Source organism: Propithecus coquereli, unplaced genomic scaffold (genome assembly GCF_000956105.1).
Source record: "Propithecus coquereli isolate 6110/MARCELLA unplaced genomic scaffold, Pcoq_1.0 Scaffold640, whole genome shotgun sequence".
Lineage (NCBI taxonomy): Eukaryota > Metazoa > Chordata > Mammalia > Primates > Indriidae > Propithecus > Propithecus coquereli.
Window position 1 is genome coordinate 555,362 of NW_012152397.1, and position 24,036 is coordinate 579,397.

The 24,036-nt window shown below is 43.6% G+C and overlaps 1 protein-coding gene across 1 annotated transcript in view; it reads right to left on the minus strand.

The window, feature by feature from the left end:
• Positions 1-9,978: 9,978 nt before the first annotated feature.
• SCIMP (SLP adaptor and CSK interacting membrane protein) overlaps positions 9,979-24,036 on the minus strand; it is a 20,820-nt gene continuing 6,762 nt past the window's right edge. Inside the window, exons 2-6 of the mRNA XM_012659886.1 lie at positions 20,090-20,185; positions 15,146-15,269; positions 13,519-13,582; positions 12,744-12,817; positions 9,979-10,569 (exon numbers count right to left, since the gene is read on the minus strand). Of these exons, the coding sequence (XP_012515340.1) occupies positions 10,361-10,569; positions 12,744-12,817; positions 13,519-13,582; positions 15,146-15,257 (459 nt within the window). The 5' untranslated portion in view covers positions 15,258-15,269; positions 20,090-20,185 and the 3' untranslated portion in view covers positions 9,979-10,360. The remainder of the gene's footprint in view (positions 10,570-12,743; positions 12,818-13,518; positions 13,583-15,145; positions 15,270-20,089; positions 20,186-24,036) is intronic.

Below are 24,036 nucleotides of genomic sequence, written 5' to 3' on the forward strand. Positions count from 1 at the left end.
GTATATGAAAATATTCAAAAATTGAAAAAATCTGAAATTTGAAACACTTCTGGTCCCACGTGTTTTTGATAAGGGATGCTCAACCTGTATGCAAAATGTATTCAGGGCTTTTTTTTTTTTACCCTTCACAGCAAAGGCCATTTTGCCCATAATGTATGGACTTCTGAATACACCACTAGGTGGCAGTGGTTTGCACCCGTGGTTGTATGAAACAGTAGCTACAGATCAAGACATCTTAAATACACCTTTATTTTTAGACAATAGAAAAATAAACTTCCTAGTTATGCAAGATTCACATGGCCTTTGTCCATTCTTACCCTGTGAACTAAAAGTCTGTATCTGTGAAAAGATGTCCACGAAATACTGGAAATACAAAGGTAAGCAAAGCAACACTAGTGCAACCCCCTTGGATCTTATAGTCCCTTATTGGTGGACAGATACATTGGTTCCTCTTTCCCATTATAGCAAACATAATACAAAGAACATCTTCATATATGTGATTGAGTTTCTCTAGGGTAGTGGTTCTCAAAGTGTTCCCTGGGCCATGAGACCAAAACTATTTTCTTAATAATACTAAGATGTTATTAATATTTGCCCTTTTTCATGATCACTTTCTCATGAATGTACAGTAGAGCTTTCCAGAGGCTACGTGACATAAGACATTGCAACAGATTCACTGCAGAAATAGGTCTGAGAATCCAAAATTTTTCTCTTTAAGCCAGACATGAAAGAGATTGGAAAAAATGTAACACACACAGTGACACTCTTCTCACTAATTTTTTTTTGTTTGGGAAAATATAGTTATTTTAACAAGAATGCTATTTTTATGAACATGTAATGGGTTTATTGTTATTTTAAATGAATTAAATATTTTAAAACTTCTCAGTTTTAATTTCTTTTTTTTTTTTTTTTTTGAGACAAAGTCTCACTGTGTTGCCCGGGCTAGAGTGCCGTGGCGTCATCTTAGCTCACAGCAACCTCAAACTCCTGGGCTCAAGCGATCCTCCTGCCTCAGCCTCCCGAGTAGCTGGGACTACAGGCATGTGCCACCATGCCCGGCTAGTTTTTTTTTTTTTTGTATATATTTTTAGTTGTCCAATTAATTTCTTTCTATTTTTAGTAGAGATGGGGTCTCGCTCTTGCTCAGGCTGGTTTTGAACTCCTGAGCTCAAACAATCCGCCCGCCTCGGCCTCCCAGAGAGCTAGGATTACAGGCGTGAGCCACCGCACCCGGCCCAGTTTTAATTTCTAATAAAGTAAATATCAATAGATAACCCGCATAAATAAAATATCTTTGGTGTCCTCAATCATTTTTAATTTAATTTAATTTTTTAAGAGACGAGGTCTCACTATTGTTGTCCAGGCTGTCTGCGAACTCTTGGGCTCAAGCAATCTTCCCTCTTCAGCCTCCCAAGTAGTTGGGACTACAGGCAAAAGTCACCTTGCTGTACTCCCTCAATCAGTTTTAAGAGTGTAATGAAGAACCAGTATCAAAAGGTTTGAGAACTGCTCCTCTAGGGTATATATCCCGAAGTGGAGTTGCTGTGTTGTAAGGGGTCCACAATTTCAGTTTTACTAGATGTTGCCAAATTGCTCTCCAAAGCGGCTAAAGGTGACCTTTTAAAAAAAAAATCTATATATCCTTGGTGATTTTTTTTTTCAAATCTCGAATTGTAAAGAATTGTGGAATCATTGTTGAACTGGGCCAGTGATATAAACAGAATTGGTCTATGAAATATTGATTGAATATCTTTTCTAAACAATAGTAAGAAATGCAGGGTAATATTTATTTTAAATGTTCTCAAAGTAAGTTTTTCTCGGTCACTGAAAATAGCTTTGTAGAGCATCCAAATTATATGTATTGGGAAATTTATTTTTGTTTGGTGGCTCTTGGGAGGTAGAAATGTACAAGTTATGCAAATAAACTTTTTTTTAACATCACATAACACCACATAATTTGTAAAAAAAAGAAATTCTGAGGCATCTAATGTCAAAAAATGCAAAGGCTGTTAATTTTTAGGTCAGTTTATAAGTGAAAGTTTATTTTAAGCAATTTCGGATTGTTTTTGATTGTCTGTAGAATATGTAAATTGTTCAAGTGTAGCTGATCTGAAACTTTAAATTTCGGTAATGAAATATGTGAATCAATATGAAACACTTAGTTTTACAGTTCAAGGGCCAAGGTACACCAATATTAATTGGCTGTTTCTTACAATAATTTTGCACATAGTGATTTGCACACTCTGCTCTAGTAAAATGAAATGCAATCACAGTCAACTGTTACCTGTCTATTTATGGTGGAGGGCATTCAGCAACCAAATGTTAATTTAAGTGAGGTTTCATTCTGCCACTTAGCTATGGCAGAACAGATGTGTGTTCATTTGGGAAAAATGGATGGGGTAGGTTATAAACCGAAGCGCACCCCTATTCAGGAGACATATCTGCAGCAGTAACAATACTATTGATGCAACATATCCCACAAAAACAAATGGAAGTTTTTTTGTTTTTTTTTAACTGTCTTTAGGAGATCACCCAGCCATAAGTGGGGCTAAGTGAGGGAACTGTGTTCTCAGCAGAAGAGATGATCTACTGTATTCATTTGGGGTAATAGCCAGACTCTCTCCAGGTAATGGGTTCTAAAGTTGTTGGTCCAGGTGTGCATATGTTTGAATGTGGAATTCTATAAAGAGTGTGCTTTCAAGGGGAAGATAAACAAAAATTGCTGGTCTTAGCCTTTTGGATTACTGACTTTATTTGGATCTCTTTAAGGAATCAGGAACTTAGGCATCATCTTATTCAACTATTTATTTGATAGAAGAAAATGAGACCTAGGGAGGATCACTTATTCATTCAGGCATCCATTTGACAAATACTTTTTTTTAGCACTCATTCTGTACAGATACTGACCTAATCATGAATAAGTTGGGTGAATATACAATTTATCATCCAAACCAGGACACTTTTGAGAGTGAAAAGGAGTGCTATTAATAATGATACTGAGACATCAAACAAAAGCCAAAACTGTCCAGAGTAAATGTGTATGTAGACTTACCCTATGACTAAGACATAATCCTAACCCTCAAGGAGCCCAGTATCTAATGGGAAAGAGAGAGTTGCAAACACAAGATGGTAATAATTATGCATTATGATGAGTACAAAAGAAATGCTGAGGGAGGGTGCAGCAGAGCCAGCGAGGAAATAGCTCCCAGGGAAAATGATGCTCCAGCTAGTGCTAAGGGATGAATTGCAGTTATGAGCTAGAGAAGGAGGGAAAGGGTGTTCCCAGTAGAAGGAAGAAAACAGACAGAGCCTTAGCGCTGTTTTGATGCTTTGGGGGAGCTGCAAGTGGTTTCCCACAGTCAGTGCGTGGTTGGAGAAGAGGAGATGCTAAAATGAGGCCAGTGAGTTAGCAGGGCCTTGCGTGGTGTGCTAAGGAGTTTGGATTTTATCCCTGTAGGTACAAGGGAGCCATTGCAGGATTTTAAGCAGGGCCATAACCTAATCAGGTTTGTGTCTTAGAAAATTCACTCTGACAGCAAGTGGGAGATGGATTGGAGGAGGAAAGACCAGAAAATAGGTTTTTGCATTAGGTCACACAAAAGATGACAAGATCAAGAGTAGGCAGTGGGGGTGGGACTCGAGGGACAGAGTTGAAAGCATCTAAAGAATATTCACTCATGTAACTAAAAAATCCAGAGATTACGCCTATATCTAGCATGGCAGGACACAGAGGCTCAAACAATACCATTAGGATCTGGACTGTCTTCTTAGCTCAGTGTTCTCTGTGACAGGTTCCGGCTTGAGACCTTATTATCCCCTCAGCTGCAAATCCTGTGGGGAAGAACACCTGTCCTATACCCAAAGTCTCGACCAACCAATCACTGTGGCCAAGGGAACGGGAATCTCTGTTGGCCAATCTGGGTCACATGCTCAACCTCTAGGGTGCAGATGAGGCCCCACACAAATTGCACAGATTGAGAGAAGAGAAAGAAGTAGATTCCATGGGAAAATCTGGAGCTTTTGCTAGAAAGAGTAGAATATATACTGGGGAGGTGAAGAACCACCATCCACCATGGAGGCAGAGCTGGACTGACCTCCAGGACACTGCTCTGGCCACTGTCTCTTGGCAGCCCCAGGAAGAGGTCCACAGAGCAAGGTCATGAAAGGTCATCTCTTATTCAGGAGGGAGTCTTATCCTCTTTCTCTCAATTTCTGTAGAGGAGAAAGAAGAGTCCCCTTCTCTCCCCATGAGGAGAGAGGAGGGACTAACTTGACTGAGTTGAGTCTAAGACATTTGCTGAGAATACAGATGGAGTTATTTTGCCTCAAAAGGGAGAACAGGCCCCAACACTTCTCATTGGCCCATGTGTAGCTATTACTCAATTTACCCAGTTACTGGTATATCTATTACTATTCATTTATAGTCATAGAAAACAAGACTAAGACAGGGCGATAACAAGAAAGCTCCATTTTTATCTCAGGCCTGAAAGTGCAGGCTCTAGAGCTGTGTTATCTTCGGATGCATTTCAGGGTAAACTGGAGACATCAGTACATTTCCCCCTAAATACTTCAGTGTGCATGTGAACCAGACTTCAATACCTGTTTACATGTTCTTTCTTTTGAGGTAAAATTTACATAAATTGGAATGCAAAAATCTTAAGTGTATATCCACTGAGTTTTAACAACTGCATACACCTGTGTAAGACACCTCTACAGAGCTTTTTATGGCCTAGAAGTAACCAGAAAAGCCAGTGGCATCTGCCTGAGATTTTATCCAAGAGAGCAGGGAAGAACTAGCCTATCCGAGTGTGTTTCAAGGAACAGCGGGGAAGAGAGGGTGGAGGGCAGAGGGAGAGAGAATAAAGCTCTTTTCTGTTTACACCCCACCAGTCCTGCCCATTCACCGCTGTGGTTACATTGTACAGGGAAGCCCGAGAACACTCACAGAGCAAGTGCTCAGTCAGTGTCGGTTCCTATTACTGTTGCTATTGTTATTATTGTTATTATCCTCATCTGACTGGCAATCCTTTAACTATTTTTATTAGTCAGAACCCTGTAAGAGAAGAAGGGTGAATTGTAGAATCAGGACACCACACCTAAACCCGAGCCCTCTAACACCTCTGAGATTGTAACTGAAAGATGAACAAATAATGAATAGTGTATTCGTAAAAGTGAATCATCCCACAGAGATGGCATGTTGCCTATCCAACAGCGAGTCCCTTCTTTTCCCTGGGTGGCAGAGCCCACCTCTAGCCAGAAATGCTGAAAATACCCAATTTTCACTTCCCAGCCTCTCCTATAGCTGGGTGCTATCGTCTGAATGTTTGTATTTCCCCCAGAATTCATATGGTGAAATCTGATCCCCAGGGTGATGGTACTAAAAGGTGGGACCTTGGGAGTGAATAGATAACAAGGGTGGGGCCCTTGTGACTGAGGTTAGTGCCCTTCTGAAAGAGGCCCCAGAGGCTGCCTTCCCCTTCCACCATGTGAGGACACAGCAAGAAGTCACCATCTTTGAAGAAAGGAGAAAGCTCTCACCAGATACTGAATCTGCCAGTGTCTTGCTCTTAGACTCCCCAGCCTTCAGAACTGTGAGCAATAAATTTATGTTGTTTATAAAATACCAAGCCTAAGGTATTTTGTTACAGTAGCCCAAACAGACCAAGACACTGAGCATATGAACGAATTCAGGCCAATGAGACATTAGGGAAAGTTGCTGGGGCTTCTGGGAAAATTTTCGTCCCTAATAAAAAGAGATATGTGGGAGGAAATGCCCCTTTTCTTCCTAACTTTGAATGTTATGTGAGGATGGCATGTTTGGAGCTATGCCAGCTATTTTGCCTCCATGAGGATAAAGCTAAGAGAATCAAAGTCAGTCCACATTCTTAAGTCGTGGAGCTACTGAATTCTGGAGTGCTTACCTCTGGACTTTTGTTTTATGAGGTTATAAACTCCTCATTGCGTAAGTTATCTTTAGTTGGATGGTCTGTTCCTTGTAACCTAAAGCATCCTAACTGGTACACTTCATATGTATAATTTGTTGCTGGTAATACTGGTTCATTTCCTGAAAACAATCTTGTTTGTATCTCAAAGAAGATCAGACAGTAATTATTATAAAGAAAACTATAGTCCACTGATTTGTGGCATGAGCAAAGCATCATTCCCCAAAACCATAAGGGTGGCAGGATTGGATTTGTTGTAAAATGATGGTTTTCCTTATTTTCAGTGATTTCAACATCATCATAGTCATCTTAAGGCTCAATATAGCTCAGGATGGAAACTGTCCTCTTATTTCTAACTTTATCAATGAATATGTATCTATCTGGTGGCTGACTTGGAATTTCCTGTGGGGCTAGAATATACAAAAAAGTCCTTTGAAATCTTAATATATTTGATTCTATCATCCAAACCAGTAACAATTTTCTCATTAGAAAACTTGGCTTTATTACATGTATGCAGTAAAAAATCTCAACCAAATTATGTATGCCCAGAGAAAACTTGTTTTTATTTTTGTTTGTGTTTTTTGCTCAAACCGATTGGCAGATTTTCCATTAATGTTCAACATTCAATAAATATTCATTAAGTGCCTACTATGTGCCAGATTTTGTGCTGGACACTGGGACTACAGCAATGAGCCAGACCATTTCCACCCCAAATAAGCCCCCAGATTAGAAAGGAGGATGGAAAGTAACCAGGCAATTATAATGCAAAGAGAGAAGTGTTTCCACAGGACCAAGTACAGGGAACTGTGAGAGCCCAGAGGAGTTCATTCATTCATTTAACTCAATTGATCATTCAGCATGTTTACTGAGCATCTACAATGTGCCCGGACACTGCACTAGGAAAAGGGAAAACAACAGAGGAAAGAAAGACACAGTTTCTGCCCTCATGTTGCTTTTGGTCTAGTGGAGGGGAAAGGTAGATAATTACAGCATGCTTCTGCTATGAGAGGTGAGCACCCAAGAGGGCACTGACCCAAGTTTGTGGTAGTGAGGAAAGGATATCAAAATGAAGAATCTGAAGGTGGGGAAGAATGTTCCATACAGAGAGGACAACATCGTGCACAGGAGCAAGAGAGAGACCATGGCGAAGGTCATTTCAAATGGCCAGAGCAAAAAATTTGTGCAGAGTGGAGATTGCAAGGGGGTAGGGGGAGAAGGAGTTGGCAAAAGATAACCAGTGACCAGATCCTGACAAAACTTATAAGTCATGTTAAGGAGTTTGGGCTTTTTTTGAGGTTAATGGGCAAAGAAGAGATTTGAGCAAGGGAATAAAGTGTCAGATGTTCACTTTAGAAAATCACCGGCTGCCATGTAGAAAGTGGATTGGAGAGCAAGATGCCAGAGGCAGACCATTTAGAAGGCGGTTGATGTTCTCTTGGAAAGTGCTGGCAATGGCCTGACCTCAGAATGGTGATGGAGAAATACGGAGTGACTGGAGAGCTACCTGGGAGGCACAGTGAACAGGAGTCAGGGAATGTTAGAAACAAAGGGGCGAGAGGAGGGTGCTAGTTTCTGACTTCAGCAACTAAGAAGCAGTAAGGCTTAAGAAGTTTGAGATTGGGGAGAGGTAATCAGCTCCTTCTGGCGTATGTTGAACTTCAAGGGCCTGTGGGACAGTCATGTGGAGATGTCCCGGAGACCACCCAGTCTGGAAGTGGCAAAGAGAGCTCTGCCGGAGCCTGCAGTCTGGAAGTCATCAGAATAGAGGGAGCCATTGAGCCTGACACAGGAAAGTGGACCCCCAAACTGGGGTCTGGCCTGAAGGCCAAGTGGGTCCTCGGCTTTGAGCAGGAAAGAACTCAAGACCAAGCTGACAGGGTAAGGCAAAAGCAAATTTATTGAAGTAATAAAAGAGAAAGAGGGAGGCTGCCCCACAGACAGAGCAGCAGCTATCTCTCAGAGCAACAGAGAGTAGCCCTTTGTGAGTTCCCGTGGTCTTATTTTATACCGTCTATTTAATTTTATGTTAAGTGGAAGAAGGATTATTCATAAGATCTTTGAAAAAGAGATGGGTAGTTCCTGGAACTGAGTTTTTTTTATCCTTTTAAACCATATAGGGTCACTTCCAGGAGTGGCCATGGCATTTGTAAACTGTCAGAGCGCTGGTGGGAGTTTCCCTTAGATTGCTCATATATTATAAGCAGTGTAATGAGCAGTGAGGGTAACATGAGGCCATTTTTCATGGGCACCTTGGTTCTAGCTGGTTTTGGCCCACTTCTCCATCGCCTCCTGTTTTATTAGAGACCTTGGTTCACGTCTTGTGACTTCTTATTGAGGAGGACCTGCCTGTTCCTATCTCAAGTCCATGAGCATGGGTGAGATAACTTTGGGTGTTTATTTTTTATTTATTTATTTATATATATCATTTATATATCTGTTGCCCAGGCTAGAGTGTAGTGGCATCATCATAGCTCACTGCAACCTCAAACTCCTGGGCTCAAGTGATCCTCCTGCCTCAGCCTCCTGAGTAGCTGGGACTACAGGCACACACCACCACGCCCGGCTAATTTTTAAATTTTTTGTAGAGACGGAGTCTTGCTCTTGCTCAGGCTGGTCTCAAATTCCTGGCCTCAAGTGATCCTCCTGCCTTGGCCTCCCAAAGTGCTAGGATTACAGGCTTGAGCCGCTGCGCCTGGTCACTTGTGTTTAGAGCGAGATGAGAGCAGGTATGAGGACAGAACCCAAGAAGAGCAGCATGGAAGAGATGCTTTAGAGAGAGAGAGAGGTGGGCCCACAGACAAGACTGAGATAGGCCAGATATGTAGGAGGAGAACCAGGAGAGGGCGGTATCCCAGAAAGCAAGGAGGAGTTAACATTTGTCTGGTATTCGTTTTTAATTTTTCTCATGTGTGTGGAGGGTTTACAGAAAATTTATAAGAGGAAGGCATGTGTTTGAAACATTTCCATCCTTTGACTTATTTTTCTTCTATAATTCAGGAAAAGAATCTTCTCTTTAGTTCATGGGATACCAGAGTTCCATAAGGCTATAGTTAGAGAACCACTGGCCTACAATGAGGAGGTATTAACAGAAAGCTGGAAGTCTTCGCAGAATCTAGAAAGAGAGAACCAGGGAGGAAGCCACGGTTCTGGCATTGGTTGTGTGGGAAAGCTCGAATGTGGCAGGAACACAAGTTCCCATCTCTTGAGAAGGAGCTCTGTATGGGGAGGCCACTTTCAGGCCTTTCCAGGTTCATGGTGTTCTCTCTGCAAGCCTGCTCATTAGCCAGAATTCCCAGATATTGCTTAGAAATCAGCATCTTGGGAGTATGGTTAGAATGAGTCAAGTCCTAGGGCTCTAGCTGATCAACTAGAAGGAAGTGATGAGGTCTAGGACCCTACAAAGCTGACTTGGGCCACTGGGGCACTTGTTTAATGGGACAGCAGCCCATTGCCCTGCGTCTCTTTGGCTGCAGCACATCACACTGGACTTTCTGCCTCCCAGATGCTCAGGGACGGTGATCTGGAAGGAAGGGGCTTGAGGCTGTTTTCATAGAACTCTGTGTAAAGGAAGAAGTAATAATGAAAATTATGGAAAGGGGATGTTAAGTCTCCTAAACTCTCATCTTGAATATGACACTGAATGGCCCCTTTCTTTCCTGTTCCCTTTGATTTCTCCTGGGGGAACCTACTTTTCCTGTAGCAGCCCCAACACACCTATTGCAAAATGACACCTCTAAGTGTAAATCAGAAGGTTACTTTTGTCCTTTATTGATTATTAAAGTGCAACCCGTAAGCACAGGAAAAAACCTAGGTCAGAGCTTGAATCTCTACGATCAGTTTGGCCTACATTATATAAAGGTACTGGGGTTTGGGGTGTGTGTAGGTGGGGAGGGTTTGCAAGAACAAAAAGTGCTCCTTGTTCTTGCAAACTCACAAGGTGTGGTGTGGGGAATTGCACACAAGAGCACTCAGCTGTAACTGCCACCCAGAGCCTCTTGGTGCAGGAGGTGGGTGGGTGAGTGGGGGGAGGGAAGACCAGTGTGCTTGGCGAGGGCCTGGCTGGGGATAGAAGCCTGGGAGGCTCTGCGCAATCAAACACCAAGATTTAAGATCACTTAGAACCATGCAAACCAAGGGAATGAAAGGGAAAGAGTTCCCAGACATGAGTCATTTCTCGCAGGTGGGAGCTGTGGAGCCCAGTGGTCCTCCCCACGGACACTTCCTCAACAGAAGCACGAGGGCTGACCCCTCTTAGTCCTCACAGCTGAACATCTGCATCTTTCCTCTGGCTGCAGTCATCTGATCGCTAAGGTATCTTCAAATAATGTTCAGGAAGTGCTTTATCTTATAGAGCTTCATAAATTACCACTGGCTTTTGGGACCTGGAGACCTATCGAAGTCCAACCATTCTGATCGTTTTAAAATAAGCTGTGCGAACCGTCTTCAGCTTGCCAAAAAGAAGAAATGGTTGTTTCAAAATGATGGTTTTCCGTATTTGCAGGCATCTCCACATCGTCGTAGTCATCTTCAGGCTCAATGTAGCTCGGGATGGAAACGGTCTGCTTATTTTTAACTTTACTTACCAATGAGTAGGTGGCCGGTGGCTGACTTTGGGTTTCCTGTGGGGCTAGAAGACACAAAAAGATGCTTAGAGGCCAGGCACAGTGGCTCATGCCTGTAATCACTTTGGGAGGCTGAGGTGGGAGGATTGCTTGAGGCCATGAGTTTGAGACCAGCCTGGGAAACACGGTAAGACTCTGTCTCTACAAAAAATTAAAAAATTAGCTGGGTGTGGTGTTGTATGCCTATAGTCCTAGCTACTCGGGAGACTGAGGCCAGAGGATTGCTAGAGCCCAGGAGTTTGAGGTTACAGTGAGCTCCAGTCTGGGTGACAGAGTGAGACCCTGTCTCAAAATAAAAGAAAGGAAAAGAGAGTAAAAAGGTCCTTTGATACAAAGCTATTGTGTGTTTACAAATTTTGGACCAAGTTACTCAGCATGATTTTCATGTGTTTCAGTGATCTTCACACTTCCTAGTGGGCCAGATCCCCATTTTACAGATGAAACTTAGAAACAGACACGACACAGTCTCAGGACCACCCAAGTGATAACAGCAAATATTAGTCAGACGTCTTGACTCCTGTGTCTCTGTGCCTAAGACTGCACTGCGTGGGAACCATGAAGCAAACTTAGAAAAGGAAATGACCAGAGTCAGTAGCCAGATGAGTACTATAGTGTCTACAGATCCTAATTCTCAAGGGGAAGTGATACCAACAGTATTTCCTTTTTGGCACATCCCTCCCAATGACTTACACTGTTTTCCAGGACTCTCCGTAATTGCTCATGCATACAGATCTCCTACTAAGAAGGAAGGGGACAATGGTGTTTTCAAAAGGTGAAATTAGTGCAGAATGGGTCCATAGCAAAAGGAAAGATCATGAAACAGCTCAGTTCCCCCTTTGATGGGGATTGGAACTGCCTCTACCACAATCTCATCTTTTCCCAAGAGAACTTGAAATACTACCTCCATTTCATTTCCTGAAGAACTCTGTAGTTAAACGGATCCAGGTTTATGTTCAGGCTTAAGCAATCACTAGCTGTTTGACCATGGTTAAGTCACTTAACTTCTCTGTGCCTTATTGTCCTCATCTGTCAAAGGGGAGTCAAAATGTACCTGCCTCATAGAGTTGTTGTGAGGATTAAATAAGATCATGCCTGTAAAGTGCCTAGCACGGGGCCTGAAACACAGTGCATGCTCAATAAATGTCAGCTAATATTATTTATCCATTCAATTAAAACATTTTTCTTAAGTACCTACTAAGCTCCAGTCACTGTTCTAGGTGGTGGATGAATAGTGGAAAACAAGATAAGAAAGGTTCCTGTTTTCCTGGAGTTTATATTCTAGTGGAGGAGATAGATACTAAACAAATGAACAATAACTAAACAGGACAATTTTGGATATCTGCCATAAATTTCATAAAGGAAATCAGCAGGGCTACTTCAGATAAGGTGGTCCAGGAAGGCCTCTTTGAGGTGGTGACTTTTGAGCTGACACCTGAAGGATGAGGCAAAGCCAGCTGTGCAAAGAGCTTAAGGAAGAACATTCCAGTCAAAGGAACCAGGCAGAGTTTTTCTGATAATAACTGAGAGGCCCAGTGACACCCCCAAGTTCCATTTTGCTTAACATTGGTACTTACTCTGCCCCTTTTAAAGTTATTCTTCTCTTTTAAACAGGGTGCTACATCTACAAATCTTAGTGTTACGGACTGAGTGTGTCTCCCCGAGATTTATATGTTGAAGCCCTGTGGCCATATTTGGTCATAAGGGTGGGCCCCTGATCCAATGGGATTAGTGTCCTTGTAAGAAGAAACACCAGAGAGCTGGCTTTCCCACTCTCTTCCCCAGCTTGAACGCATAGAGGAGAGGTCACGTAAGAATACAGCAAGAAGGCAGCTGCCTGCAAGCCAGGAAGACCAAATCAGCCAGCACCCTGATCTTGAGCGTCCAGCCTCCAGGACCATGAGAAAAATACATTTCTATTGTTTAAGCCACCCAGTTTATGTTCTAGGTGGTGGATAAATAGTGGAAAACAAGACAAGAAAGGTTCCTGTTTTCCTGGAGTTTATATTCTAGTGGAGGAGATAGATACTAAACAAATGAACAATAACTAAACAAGACAATTTTGGATAACTGCCATACCAGTTTATGGTATTTTTGTTACGGCAGACTGAGTTGACTAAGACACCTAGATAAATGTGTTATCCTACCCTAAATGAAACTATTACCAGCAAAATATACTTACAGGAGACTTCTGAAGAAAGCAAACCTCTGGGTGGCAGAGGGGGTAATTGTACTGGTGATTCGTTGTGAACATTCCTGGAGAGAGAGAAAGAGAGGGAGTCAGTGTTCGATTTGGACGAAGCCTGTTGTCAGGAGATTTAAAAGAAAACGTTAAGGAAAGTGAATGGGTTGGACATTCAAATCTTGTCTGTACAAATTGGAAGCGTTCCTTCTCTTTCTAGGTCCTCCCTCCCATTTGTAACTGGCACCCTAAAGAAACCACTTCCTCTAGCCCAGGGAATGACTGCGATTGAGGGAAGAGGGTTGAAGTGCTATAACCCAGTGCATGGATCGCACCTTCCTGTGTTCACCTAAGCTGAATTAGGAGATGGAGGTAGGTACCAGATGTACTTCTACTTGGAAAACAGATATACTCCTAAAGCTGAATGTACACACACCCTGAGAGAGCAGTCCCACTATTGGGTCTATACCCTCCTGAAATGCTTGTGTATGTTCACCAAAACACGTGCACTAGAATGTTCAGAGCAGCATTGTTCATAACAGCCCCAGACTGGACACTACCTGTGTTAGTCTGGGTTCTCCAGAGAAATAGACACACATAAAAAATTAACCATCCCACCACCCAAATGCCCATCAGCAGTAGAATGGATGAATCAGTCAGGCAGGACATTTTGCCAGCTCTACAGGAAAAGTGGACAGTACAGTAGTGGAGGCAAGAGGGGAAGTGAACAGGTGGTTCTCAAAGGTAAAAAGCAGAAGGATTTCCCCCCACTTACTCATACATCTTTTCTTCATCTGTTTTGTTCTGTTTCAAGGGCTTGGCAATTTCCCATTTCTTGCCTAGAGGGGGAAAAAGCATATTCATTTAGAAAGAATTAGCAAAGTTGTGATTTTGGAGTTTAGAAGTCCTCAGAGAACAGGCAGGTCCAGGACATTTGAAAGGAGAACCACTAGAGGAAACAGACTTAGGAACACAGAACTAATAAGTTATAGAGGTGAACTTTGAACCCAGACCTTCTGACCACAGAGCCTGTGTGTTGACTGCGGAGGGCAGCAACCATCTGGGCCGTGTTTATTTCCTCATTTCCTAGTACTATACCTGGCACTTAGTTGGCACTCAGAAACGTCGGTCAAATGAATAGGCAAAAGTGTGATTGTGAGGAAATGAGATCAAGAATGGGAAAAGTAGTTTGTAAACTGTAATGTGTTGGACATATAAGTTATTATTAATTATAGCTTGCTTGTTAATAGGAATGGCTCACGATAATAGAGAGTAGATAAAATTTTGTTTGGGGTCATATTTTTTTCCATATCTGGGAATGAAAAGTTTTAAGAAGGCAAATGGATTCAAGAGTGTAGGGACCCAGGATACTTTTTGTATTAAAAAAATTAATTATGATTAAGGGGTAGAGGGAAGAGAACATTGAACTGGGAGCCCAGCAGACCTGAGTTCTGGTCCCAACTCTGCTACCAACTCTTATGGCACCTTAATTAAGATCCTGTCTCCCTCTGAACCTTAATTTTCTTATCTCTAAAGAGAGATTGAGAAGAATGCCAAAAAGATTCCACTTCTTGTGTGGCCCTGACCTTTCAGCATTGGGTTAAGCAGGATTTTGGGGCTGTGTCCAGAGGCAATGGGGAAGACAATGCCTTGATCATGGAGAGAGGCCCGCCCAGGGAGCCCCAGGGGCAGGTGGCTGTACCTGTCAGTATATTCGTCATCCCCAGGTACACTCCTGGCTTAGGTCATTATTTAAAGGGATGAGATCTCAAGACAACACACCAACACACCATCAGATCAAGGATTTCATGTTTCTGGAGATGAACAGCAATGTGGAAAATCTACTTGTAGATAATCTAAAGTTAGTGTTAATCTCCAGGTGGCTGCTTTTTTATGTCTGAGGATGCCAAGAGGTTCTGGTCTAGGTGGGGATAATACCAGAAAATTCAGTGTGATCTTGGAGAAAGGCAATCATGGTGGCCAAACATTCTGATCATGGGTTGCGTCCATATTTTACTCCTCAAGATGGCTCTTTACTTTCCACAGACGTGTGTTCTCTTGCAAGCTCCAGCGACAAGATGCTGTGATCAATAGCCACATAGCAAAGAGAAAGCACTTGAGCATATTGTGCCTTGAAATAGATTCTGCTTTCACTCACACACTTAGGGCTAGAAGTGTTCTTAGAGATTAGTTAACCTCCCTCTTTTCACTGTGCAGATGGGAAAACTGAGGCCTGGGGACATGAGTTAGTAGTGGGGCTAGGGCTCAAACCCGGAATGCTGCTCAATCCAAACTCAGCTCATACAGGCCCAGAACTAATGTTCTTGCCTTAAAGAAGCTCTGCAGTACTGATAACCACCTCGTCCCCTGTCCCTCCACCCAGGTGAGATGATGGCCATTACCTTGTCTAAGATGCCACCTACAGACACAGAAAAGGATGAGGCCCAGGCCCACGGAGACAATGATGATGGCCACAGCTAAGATGATCCAGAAATTGGTCTCCCACCAACTCATTGCAGGGGAATCCTGAGAAGAATGGAGATAGAAGAAAGAGGCATGGATGGGGGGCATCCTGTGGAGGGGGAGTTATCTATCATGTTGTATAGAGATGCAGACATCTGCTTAGGAGTCAGCCAGGCACAGGTCCACAGTCAAACCCTACCGATTAGCAGCTGGGGGACTGCAGGCAGGTCACTTAACCTTCTCTGAGCCTCAGTGCCCCTGTCTATAATACAGGCATGATACTGTCCACTACTTCATAGAGGTTTGTGAGGATTAGAAATATATACCTACTAGGTTCTCTAGAAATGGTAGACACAATCATCGCTTTTTCTTACATCGCTGAATGTGCAGCAAGAGGGGAAAGTGCCATTTAAAACAGTAATTGGGCTGGGTGCAATGGCTCATGGCTGTAATCCAGCACTTTGGGAGACTGAGGCAGGAGGATCGCTTGAGGCCAGGAATTCAAAACCAGCCTGGGCAACATAGCAAGACCCCATCTCTATAAAAAATTTAAAATTAGCCAGGTGTGGTGGTTGTGCACCTGTAGTCCCAGCTATTTGGGAGGCTGAGCTGGGAGGATTGCTTAAGCCCAGGAATTCAAGCTTACAGTGAGCTATGATCGCACCACTGCACTCCAGCCTGGGCAACAGAGCAAAACCCTGTCTCAAAAAACCAAACCAAAACAAAACAAAAAAAATCCCCCAAACCCTAGTAGCTGACTGCAGTGTTTTTTATATCATAAGGGCAAGACAGACTTAATTCATAATAGGGGAGAGAGAATTTTGAGAGCTTTTTTTCAGGGGTTAGAAAAATACCCTGATGAGTCTCTTCGAGTGAGGGAGGGTAAGAAGGGTGAAACTGAAGATGGAGGAAGCTGAGCTAGTCTGCACAAGAAAAGTAATGGGAATTTGGGGGCCCAAGGCTGGCAGACTAGAGAGGAGAGTCTTGGAAGAGGTTAGCAGCAGAGGGGGAGGTCAAGAAGAGAGCAGTGAATCAGAACATGGTTAGAAAGTCCCACATGCAGTTACAGGGCAGTGATGTCTAATATGCAGTCTTAAACTGCTGCCTGCATTATGCTGTATTGTAACTTCCTATTGCCACCAAACCTTCGATAAAACTGTACAACACAAAGGCTTGTATGAGCAGAGCCTGGGAGGAATGACATGTGTGCAGTGGTTTTCCAAGCCAGGGGTGACATGTGGACAAGTAGCAAGAACAGCAGCTACCAGGTTCTGAGTGACAGTGCAGCGCGGGCTGCAGGGTGGACTAATTAATTGAGTAGCCCTCAGGAATTCAGGGAGATCCTGGGGACGGGCTGGGCTCCCTTCATCCATGGAATGGGCACTTGGCCATTTTATTTGGATATTAAAGTAAAAATGATCCTTGAGAGATCTTTGGGAGAGGTTCTGGAGTCCTGGTTACATGAGAATCAACTTCCCATGTCACCATTTAGCCAGTGGAGACTCACCCATGCATGTTCAAACAGTGTTAGTTCAGATTCATGCTTTTGAGTAATATTAATGATTTAAAAAGGGACCTGGGCAGGCAGCAGAATTAGGCTGCTGCTAAAGCCATTATTACTAAAAAGACCTTCTAACTTGGCTGAAAATTTTAAAATTTGTTTGCATTGCTGACATAATGTCTTCATTGATTAAGTTATTATGATTTGGATTTTTAGTTTCAGTTTCATTTCTTTGCTGAAGTTTTGGCTTGATCAAATATAACGTTCTTTGGCTATCGATAAAGTTATATGTGGCAAAACCGATAATGTATAACTAGTGCTCTTCTAGACACATCATTCTGCAGCTTACCTTTTTACTCAACTTGATGCTTTTGTGATTTATCTGTGATGTACTGGGGATTTACTCTTAAGGGAGCAAAGTGTCAGCTCCCTGGAATCACTCACCCCCTGGGCACCCACAAACAAAACCCAGAGATTTGTGGAAGATCATCTTTTCAGGATGCACAAAAGAGAGCAATAGAGGAAGAAGAAGCAAGGGGGAAAGAAAAGAAGTGGAGACTGGACATTAGCCCTCAGGAGGGGCTGTGACATTAGTTTTGCAGGCCCAGTGAGGTCGAAAGAACACTGGACTTAAGAAGGGGCACATGTCAGAAGGCAGACTCTGTTCAATAAAATTAGAATCTTGCCTTCTTTAGCCCTGAGGAACCAGATGGGTGGATGGATGGATAGATAGATAGATATATTTTCCTTCCCTTCACTTTCTCCATTCTTTTCCCCTTTATTCAAATGTTTGACTCCTGGTTTTCTGTTTATCTCTCCTCTCCTACTTTCTATCTCTTTATCTTCTTGTTTTACTCTTCAATAATTTTTCCAAAAAGCAACATCAACATATGCGCTAGAGCTACAGAAGTAAATTTCAGGACATGCACCTTTGAAGCTGTTGTATCTGACTCTGGGAGACCGAGGTAGGAGGATCACTTGAGCTCAGGAGTTCAAGACCAACCTGAGCAAGAGCGAGACCCCGTCTCTACTAAAAATAGAAAAATTAGCGGGGTGTCGTGGTGTACGCCTGAAATCCCAGCTACTCACGAGGCTGAGGCAAAAGGATGGCTTGAGCCCAGGAGTTTGAGGTTGCAGTGAGCTATGATGACACCACTGCACTCTACCTGGGGCAACAGAATGACACTCTGTCTCAAAAAAAAAAAAAAAAAAAGAAGGGTGTTGTATCTGAGAAGCATTCCTGGGTGGAAGGATGGGGTGAGAAGACAGGGGCTGTCGCTTTTCATTAAAAACTCTCTGCATTACTTGATTTTTGAACTATGTGTGTTTACTTTGATAGAATTGAAAAGAATCAGATGACCATGTCATGTAGTTTCCAAAAAAAAACTACTGCTTAGGTTTCAAGGCCAAAGAAATTTCATTCTCATCAGCTTCCTGGGAAAGAAAGAGGAAGTGGAATGATGTCAGAAAGTGAAACTATGGGTCATTTTCAGAACTGCTCAGAGTGATAAGTATTTTTTTTTCAGTTTTATTCTTATAAATGAAATGGATTTGATTTGCCATTGGATGTTTTGAGTGTGTTCAATGCAGTCTTAGCAGTCTGCTGCGTGCTTTCCCATCTCTCCCCTCATTTCACCCTCAGCCACCACCCTGCTCCCTATATAGGGAACCAGGGCTGAGGTCAACGACCTGCCAAGGTCACCCAGGAAGGATGGAGGGCCCAAATGCTTTCTCTCTATGTCACAGAGCCTTCCTATGCTGATGTTGGTAATGAAGCCCCCGAGTCATCAAGGAAACGCCAAACAGAGTTCAGGATAACTTGCTTTAGAAGGAGCATTGCTGTGGCAGTGATACGGTGGTGTGAGGGGCCACAGGAGATCCCCCAGAATGAGTGATCAGGGCCCACCGTTGAGAATAAGAGTCCCAAGTTCCCCACATTCTAATACCAGAGAAATAGCACTGGGTCAGCCCCTGCTCCAAAGACTGTTGAGAGTTGCCTTTTCAACAGAATTGACAAGAATTTGTCTTTTTTGGGAGTGTGCAGCTGAGAGAGGGGGCCCAAGAGAATCATGCCCCACTTCCAGTGAGATGTCCTCTAGGCCAACAGTCTAGTTTAATGGCCAAGGTGCTTCCAGTGAAGGGAGACCAGCCCTGGGGAGAACAGCCAGTGCAGGGTGCGCCATGGCTGCATGGTCAAGTTCGGCCCTGGGAAGGTATGGAAGTTGGGTTCTACCCTTGCCGGCAGGCCTGGAATTGGGGCTGCAGAGGGTCAGGAAGATTGTGGGTGCAGGACTGCTGAGAGCTACTGAAGGATGGCAAAGAAGTACTTGCATGAGACGATGCTGAGAAGCAGCCCAAAGATGCAGCTGCATCTCTCAAGGGACCACAGAGACCCCTCCAAGACCAGGGGTTGAGTCCCTCATGGGTTGGCCAGTTGGGAACCCCCAACCCACTACACAAATCAGACACGCGGTAATGGCCCACTGAAGGGAGACTTCCCATGGAAAATTGTTTGTCTCCCTCTTTCCTCCTCAATCCAACCCCAGGGAGGTAAGTGCAGGGAAGGGGTTGTTGAGAGATCTGGGCAGCCTCCACGCCTCTTCCCATGCCCCTCACTGGGGCAAAGGGCAGAGATTTGAGTTAAGTTTCAAAATGAGCATGACTGAATTTTAAAAACTGAAATGAGTCTGCTTAATAATCTAAAGTAACTCATTTCCTAGGGCTGCTCTAACAAATCACCACATACTTAGTGGCATGAAATAACTCAAATTTATTATCTTACAGTTCTGAGTTCAGAAGACCAAGGAAAGTCTGGCTGGGCTAAAATCAAAGTGCTGGCAAGGCCGTGTCCCTTCTGGAGGCTCATATGGGAGAATCTATTTCCTTACTCTTTTTTGTTTTTTTTTAAGGGAAAGGGTCTCACTCTGTTGACCGGCTGGAGTGCACTGGTGTGATCATCACAGCTCACTGCAACGGCGAACTCCTTGGCTCATGTGATGCTCCTGCCTCAGCCTCCCAAATAGCTAGGACTACAGATGTGTGCCAGTACACCCGGCTAATTTTTAAATTTTTTCTAGAGACAGGGTCTTGCTATGTTGCCCAGGCTGGCCCCAAACTCCTAGGCTCAAGCAATCCTCCCACCTCAGCCTCCTGAGTAGCTGGGACTAACAGCATGCACCACTGCACCTGGCTTTGTTTGCTTTTATTATAAAGGTCTTCAGATATTTCTAATATGAGGCCAAGGTTGAGAACCACTGACATACATGTTATCACTTGGTCCTCATTGTAACTTTTACTGTTACTCCCGTTTTACAGATATGGAAATAGAAGTCAGAGAGGTTAAGAAATTTGCTAAAGGCTACACAGCTAGTAATTGACTAACCTGAGAGTCCTGCTCAGTCCGATCTGATGAGTCTGCGCTCTCTTTTCTCTGCTGTGCTGGCGCCAAGCTGATAAATTCTTTCTTTTCAAAACAGAACTGAAAGCAGAACCATGGTTCAAGAACTTCTAATATTGGCAATACCTTAGTCATTAGCTGTAACTTCTTCCACATAATGAAAACCCCAGCATGGAAGTACACTTTGAAAATTAGCAGGCATTTCGTGCTGACTTACCACGAGTTCTAACCACTTTACGTACCCCGGTTTATTTAATCCTCATGAAAACTTTGTAGAGGTAGGTAATAATTATTATTATGCTGTTTTACAGATGAGAAAACAGAGGCTTAAAAGTGCTCAATAATTTGCCTAAGGTTGCAGAGCTAGTAAGCGGAAAAATCACAGCCAAACCCAGGTCTGTCTGACTCTGGGGCCTTAACTTGTGACCACCAAGCCAGGGCTTCTCAAATGTTACCTTTGAATTGCCTGGGAAATGGATTGAAATGCATTTTAATACAGGGTTCTATGTCCCTGCTAGACTCCCAATTCTGATATGTAGGTCTGGTGTGGGACGCGGGAATCAGCATTTTTTTTTTTTTTTTTTTTTTTTGAGACAGAGTCTCGCTTTTGTTGCCCGGGCTTGAGTGAGTGCCGTGGCGTCAGCCTAGCTCACAGCAACCTCAAACTCCTGGGCTCAAGCAATCCTTCTGCCTCAGCCTCCCAAGTAGCTGGGACTACAGGCATGTGCCACCATGCCCGGCTAATTTTTTCTATATATTTTTAGTTGTCCGATTAATTTCTTTCTATTTTTAGTAGAGACAGGGTCTCGCTCTTGCTCAGGCTGGTCTCGAACTCCTGAGCTCAAACAATCCGCCCGCCTCGGCCTCCCAGAGAGCTAGGATTACAGGCGTGAGTCACCGCACCCGGCCGGGAATCAGCATTTTTAAGAAGCACTCGAGGTGGTTCTCAGGCCTCAGTGGGGACACTGAGTCCAGCCTCCAGGTGATGAGACTGGATGCTTATGCCCTGTAACAGTCATAGCACCAGCAGGAGCCAGGTGGAGGGAAATACACTGAAAAAGACTCTTGAAACCAAATAGCTTTCCTGTCTGCTTGTCACAGTACAGGGCTACCTGGAATTCCACCATTGACAAGCCACAATCTCCAGAGAAAGGCTCTGTGCTCCCTCCTCCCCTACATCCCCTACATTTAAAGTCACTTGGCTGGGTATGCTAGACACCGGGCATGGGCAGGAGCGGGGACATCTCAGAATCTTTGTCCCAAGTCTTTGGAGGATAGTTACAGCTGAATACAATGTGGACGCAGGGATGAAGTTTCTACAGGACCAAAAAGACCCTGTAGTGTAGGTATCGGTCCTCCCTGCTTGGTGTCCTCTCCCTACCTGGAGGGTGCTCCCTGCTCAGGAGCTCCGTGCTCCTGTACTCTCCCTCCCCTTTCTCCTCAAACATCCTGCCCTCAGGAAAGACTGAATCTCATTCACTCTGAGAAAACCAGAGGGAGAGATGGGATCCTGGGGAAGCCATGCATCACACTGGAAGGAAAGAGGAAGAGGAACTTGCAAGGGAGGTTGAGAAAGAACAGCCAGAGAAGCAGGACAGGAACAGGAGAAAAGAATCTCCCAGAAGGCAAAGAGATACCCTCCCGGGCCCAGACAGAAGAATGAGGGACCAATGAGGTCCCTTTCCAAAGGGACCAAGGATGTGAACAAAAGACTTCAGATAAAAGGAAAGAAAAAGAAACAAAACAAAGGGACCAAGGAGAGAGAGAAAGAGAGAGAGAGAGAGAGAGGCTGAATGGAGTCAGAGAGAAGGCTGTGGGTGTGGGCACAGGATGCTGAAAGTGCATTCCCAAAAGCTTCCTTTTTCTCTGAAGCAGGAGGCCAAGTCTGTGGCCTGGGGGCTGGGGGCAGACAGCTTGAGGAGAGCCCAACACACAAACTCCTCCTCCACCTTCCAGCCCCGTCCCCACTCTCAGGACACTGTTTTCAAGATTTGGCTCAAGGAGGCCTTCCTCCTGCCGCCTGCCTCCCTCCTCACCTGCCCCTCCTGAGGGAATCGCCTCAGCTGCATGAAGGGACAACGCTAACCCTGCAAATGTCTGTGTTATTTATGATCAACATGTGAAATGCATTTGCCCTCCAACTGGGCCTGTTACAGTGAATGACAACTGTCTCAGTTTATTTGTTCTCTTTGTTCATCTGTTCATTGTGTCCCACACTGGTGTGTCAGCACCATGACAGCCCGGGCCTTGCCCCCCACCCCCAGTCTTTTGTTTGTTTGTTTGTTTTAGTGGTTACCTGTACGTTTCTCACATACACACTTTACTTACACAGTCTAAAGTTAATCCTTCTGAACAAGAAAAAGACCTTTGTACATTTTGACCATAAATAATCATATTTTTCACATCTGACATTTTAGCTCTACTTTGTTTTTAAACTCTTCAAATGAAATATTATAACTTTTTTTTTTTGAGACAGAGTCTCTCTGTGTTGCCCAGGCTAGAGTGCCGTGGCGTCAGCCTAGCTCACGGCAACCTCAAACTCCTGAGTTCAAGCGATCCTTCTGCCTCAGCCTCCCGAGTAGCTGGGACTATAGGCATGCGCCACCATGCCCGGCTAATTTTTATATATATATATTTTTAGTTTTCCAGATCATTTCTTTCTATTTTTTAGTAGAGACAGGGTCTTGCTCTTGCTCAGGCTGGTCTTGAACTCCTGACCTTGAGCGATCCACCCGCCTCGGCCTCCCAGAGTGCTAGGATTACAGGCGTGAGCCACCACGCCCAGCCAAAATTTGATGTTTTTAAATGAAAAGTAGCAGGCTCCTAGAGTTTGCTGAGGACTCCAAATAATACTGTACCAGAAAGTCTGGCCACCGCACAACTCCTGGTGACATCATTGATGTCAAACATCCCTTAGAGGAGTGGAATTCCTGCAATTCAGGGAAAGGTCTTTATGGAGGTGGTCTTGAGGGAGTCATGGTGGTCAGCTGCTGATTATTCATTTTTAATTATAATTAGTTTAGTTTCTTTGTCAATTAAATTTGTTATGGGGTAACTACGATGTATATACATGTTAACGCAAATGGTATTTTGGGCCAATAATTTTTTAGTAAGTTGACATGTATATGCTATTGTTTAAATATAAATCACATCCATGTTGCACCTGTTGCTAAAGAAAATATGTAAATGTATTTGCATATTTGTTCGTGCCACTTTGTGGACAATGTTTTATTTATGCATTTGGGTTTTTAAAATAACATACAATTAATCATATTCTTTTGTGTGTGTGTGTGTATGTGAGACAGAAAGAGAGAGAGAGAGAGACAGGGTCTCACTCTGTTGCCCAAGCTAGAGTGCAGTGGCATCATCACAGCTCACTGCAACCTCAAATTCCTGGGTTCAAGGGATCTGCCTGCCTCAGCCTCTGAGTAGCTGGGGTTGTAGGTGCACACCACCAAATCCGGATAATTTTTTTTATTTTTTGTAGAGACAGGGTCTTGCTGTCGTTGCTCAGGTTGCTCTCAAACTCCTAGCCTCAAGTGATCCTCCCACCTTGGCTTCCCAAAGAGCTAGGATCACAGGCCTGAGCTACCACACCCAGCCCATATTCTTTTTATGATTAAGAAATTAATCATATTCTTCTATACTGAAGTAAGGGGCACAATATAATAGTAGCTTATTCATATGGGATGATAGCAACAGGTTTATAGTACTCATTTGAATGCAATAACTTTTGATAATATCCTTATTCTATATTTTTGAATTTTATATTACACTATAATGCTGATTTCCTACTTATTGTTCGATAAAAAAGATGTTGATTCTGAATATAAATCCTAGAGAACTAAGGCGGAGACGGCAAATTATACAGGTCTTTGGCTGAGCTGAGTCATGTTGACTGCGCATGCGTTTTTCAGTGTGATAGTTGATCA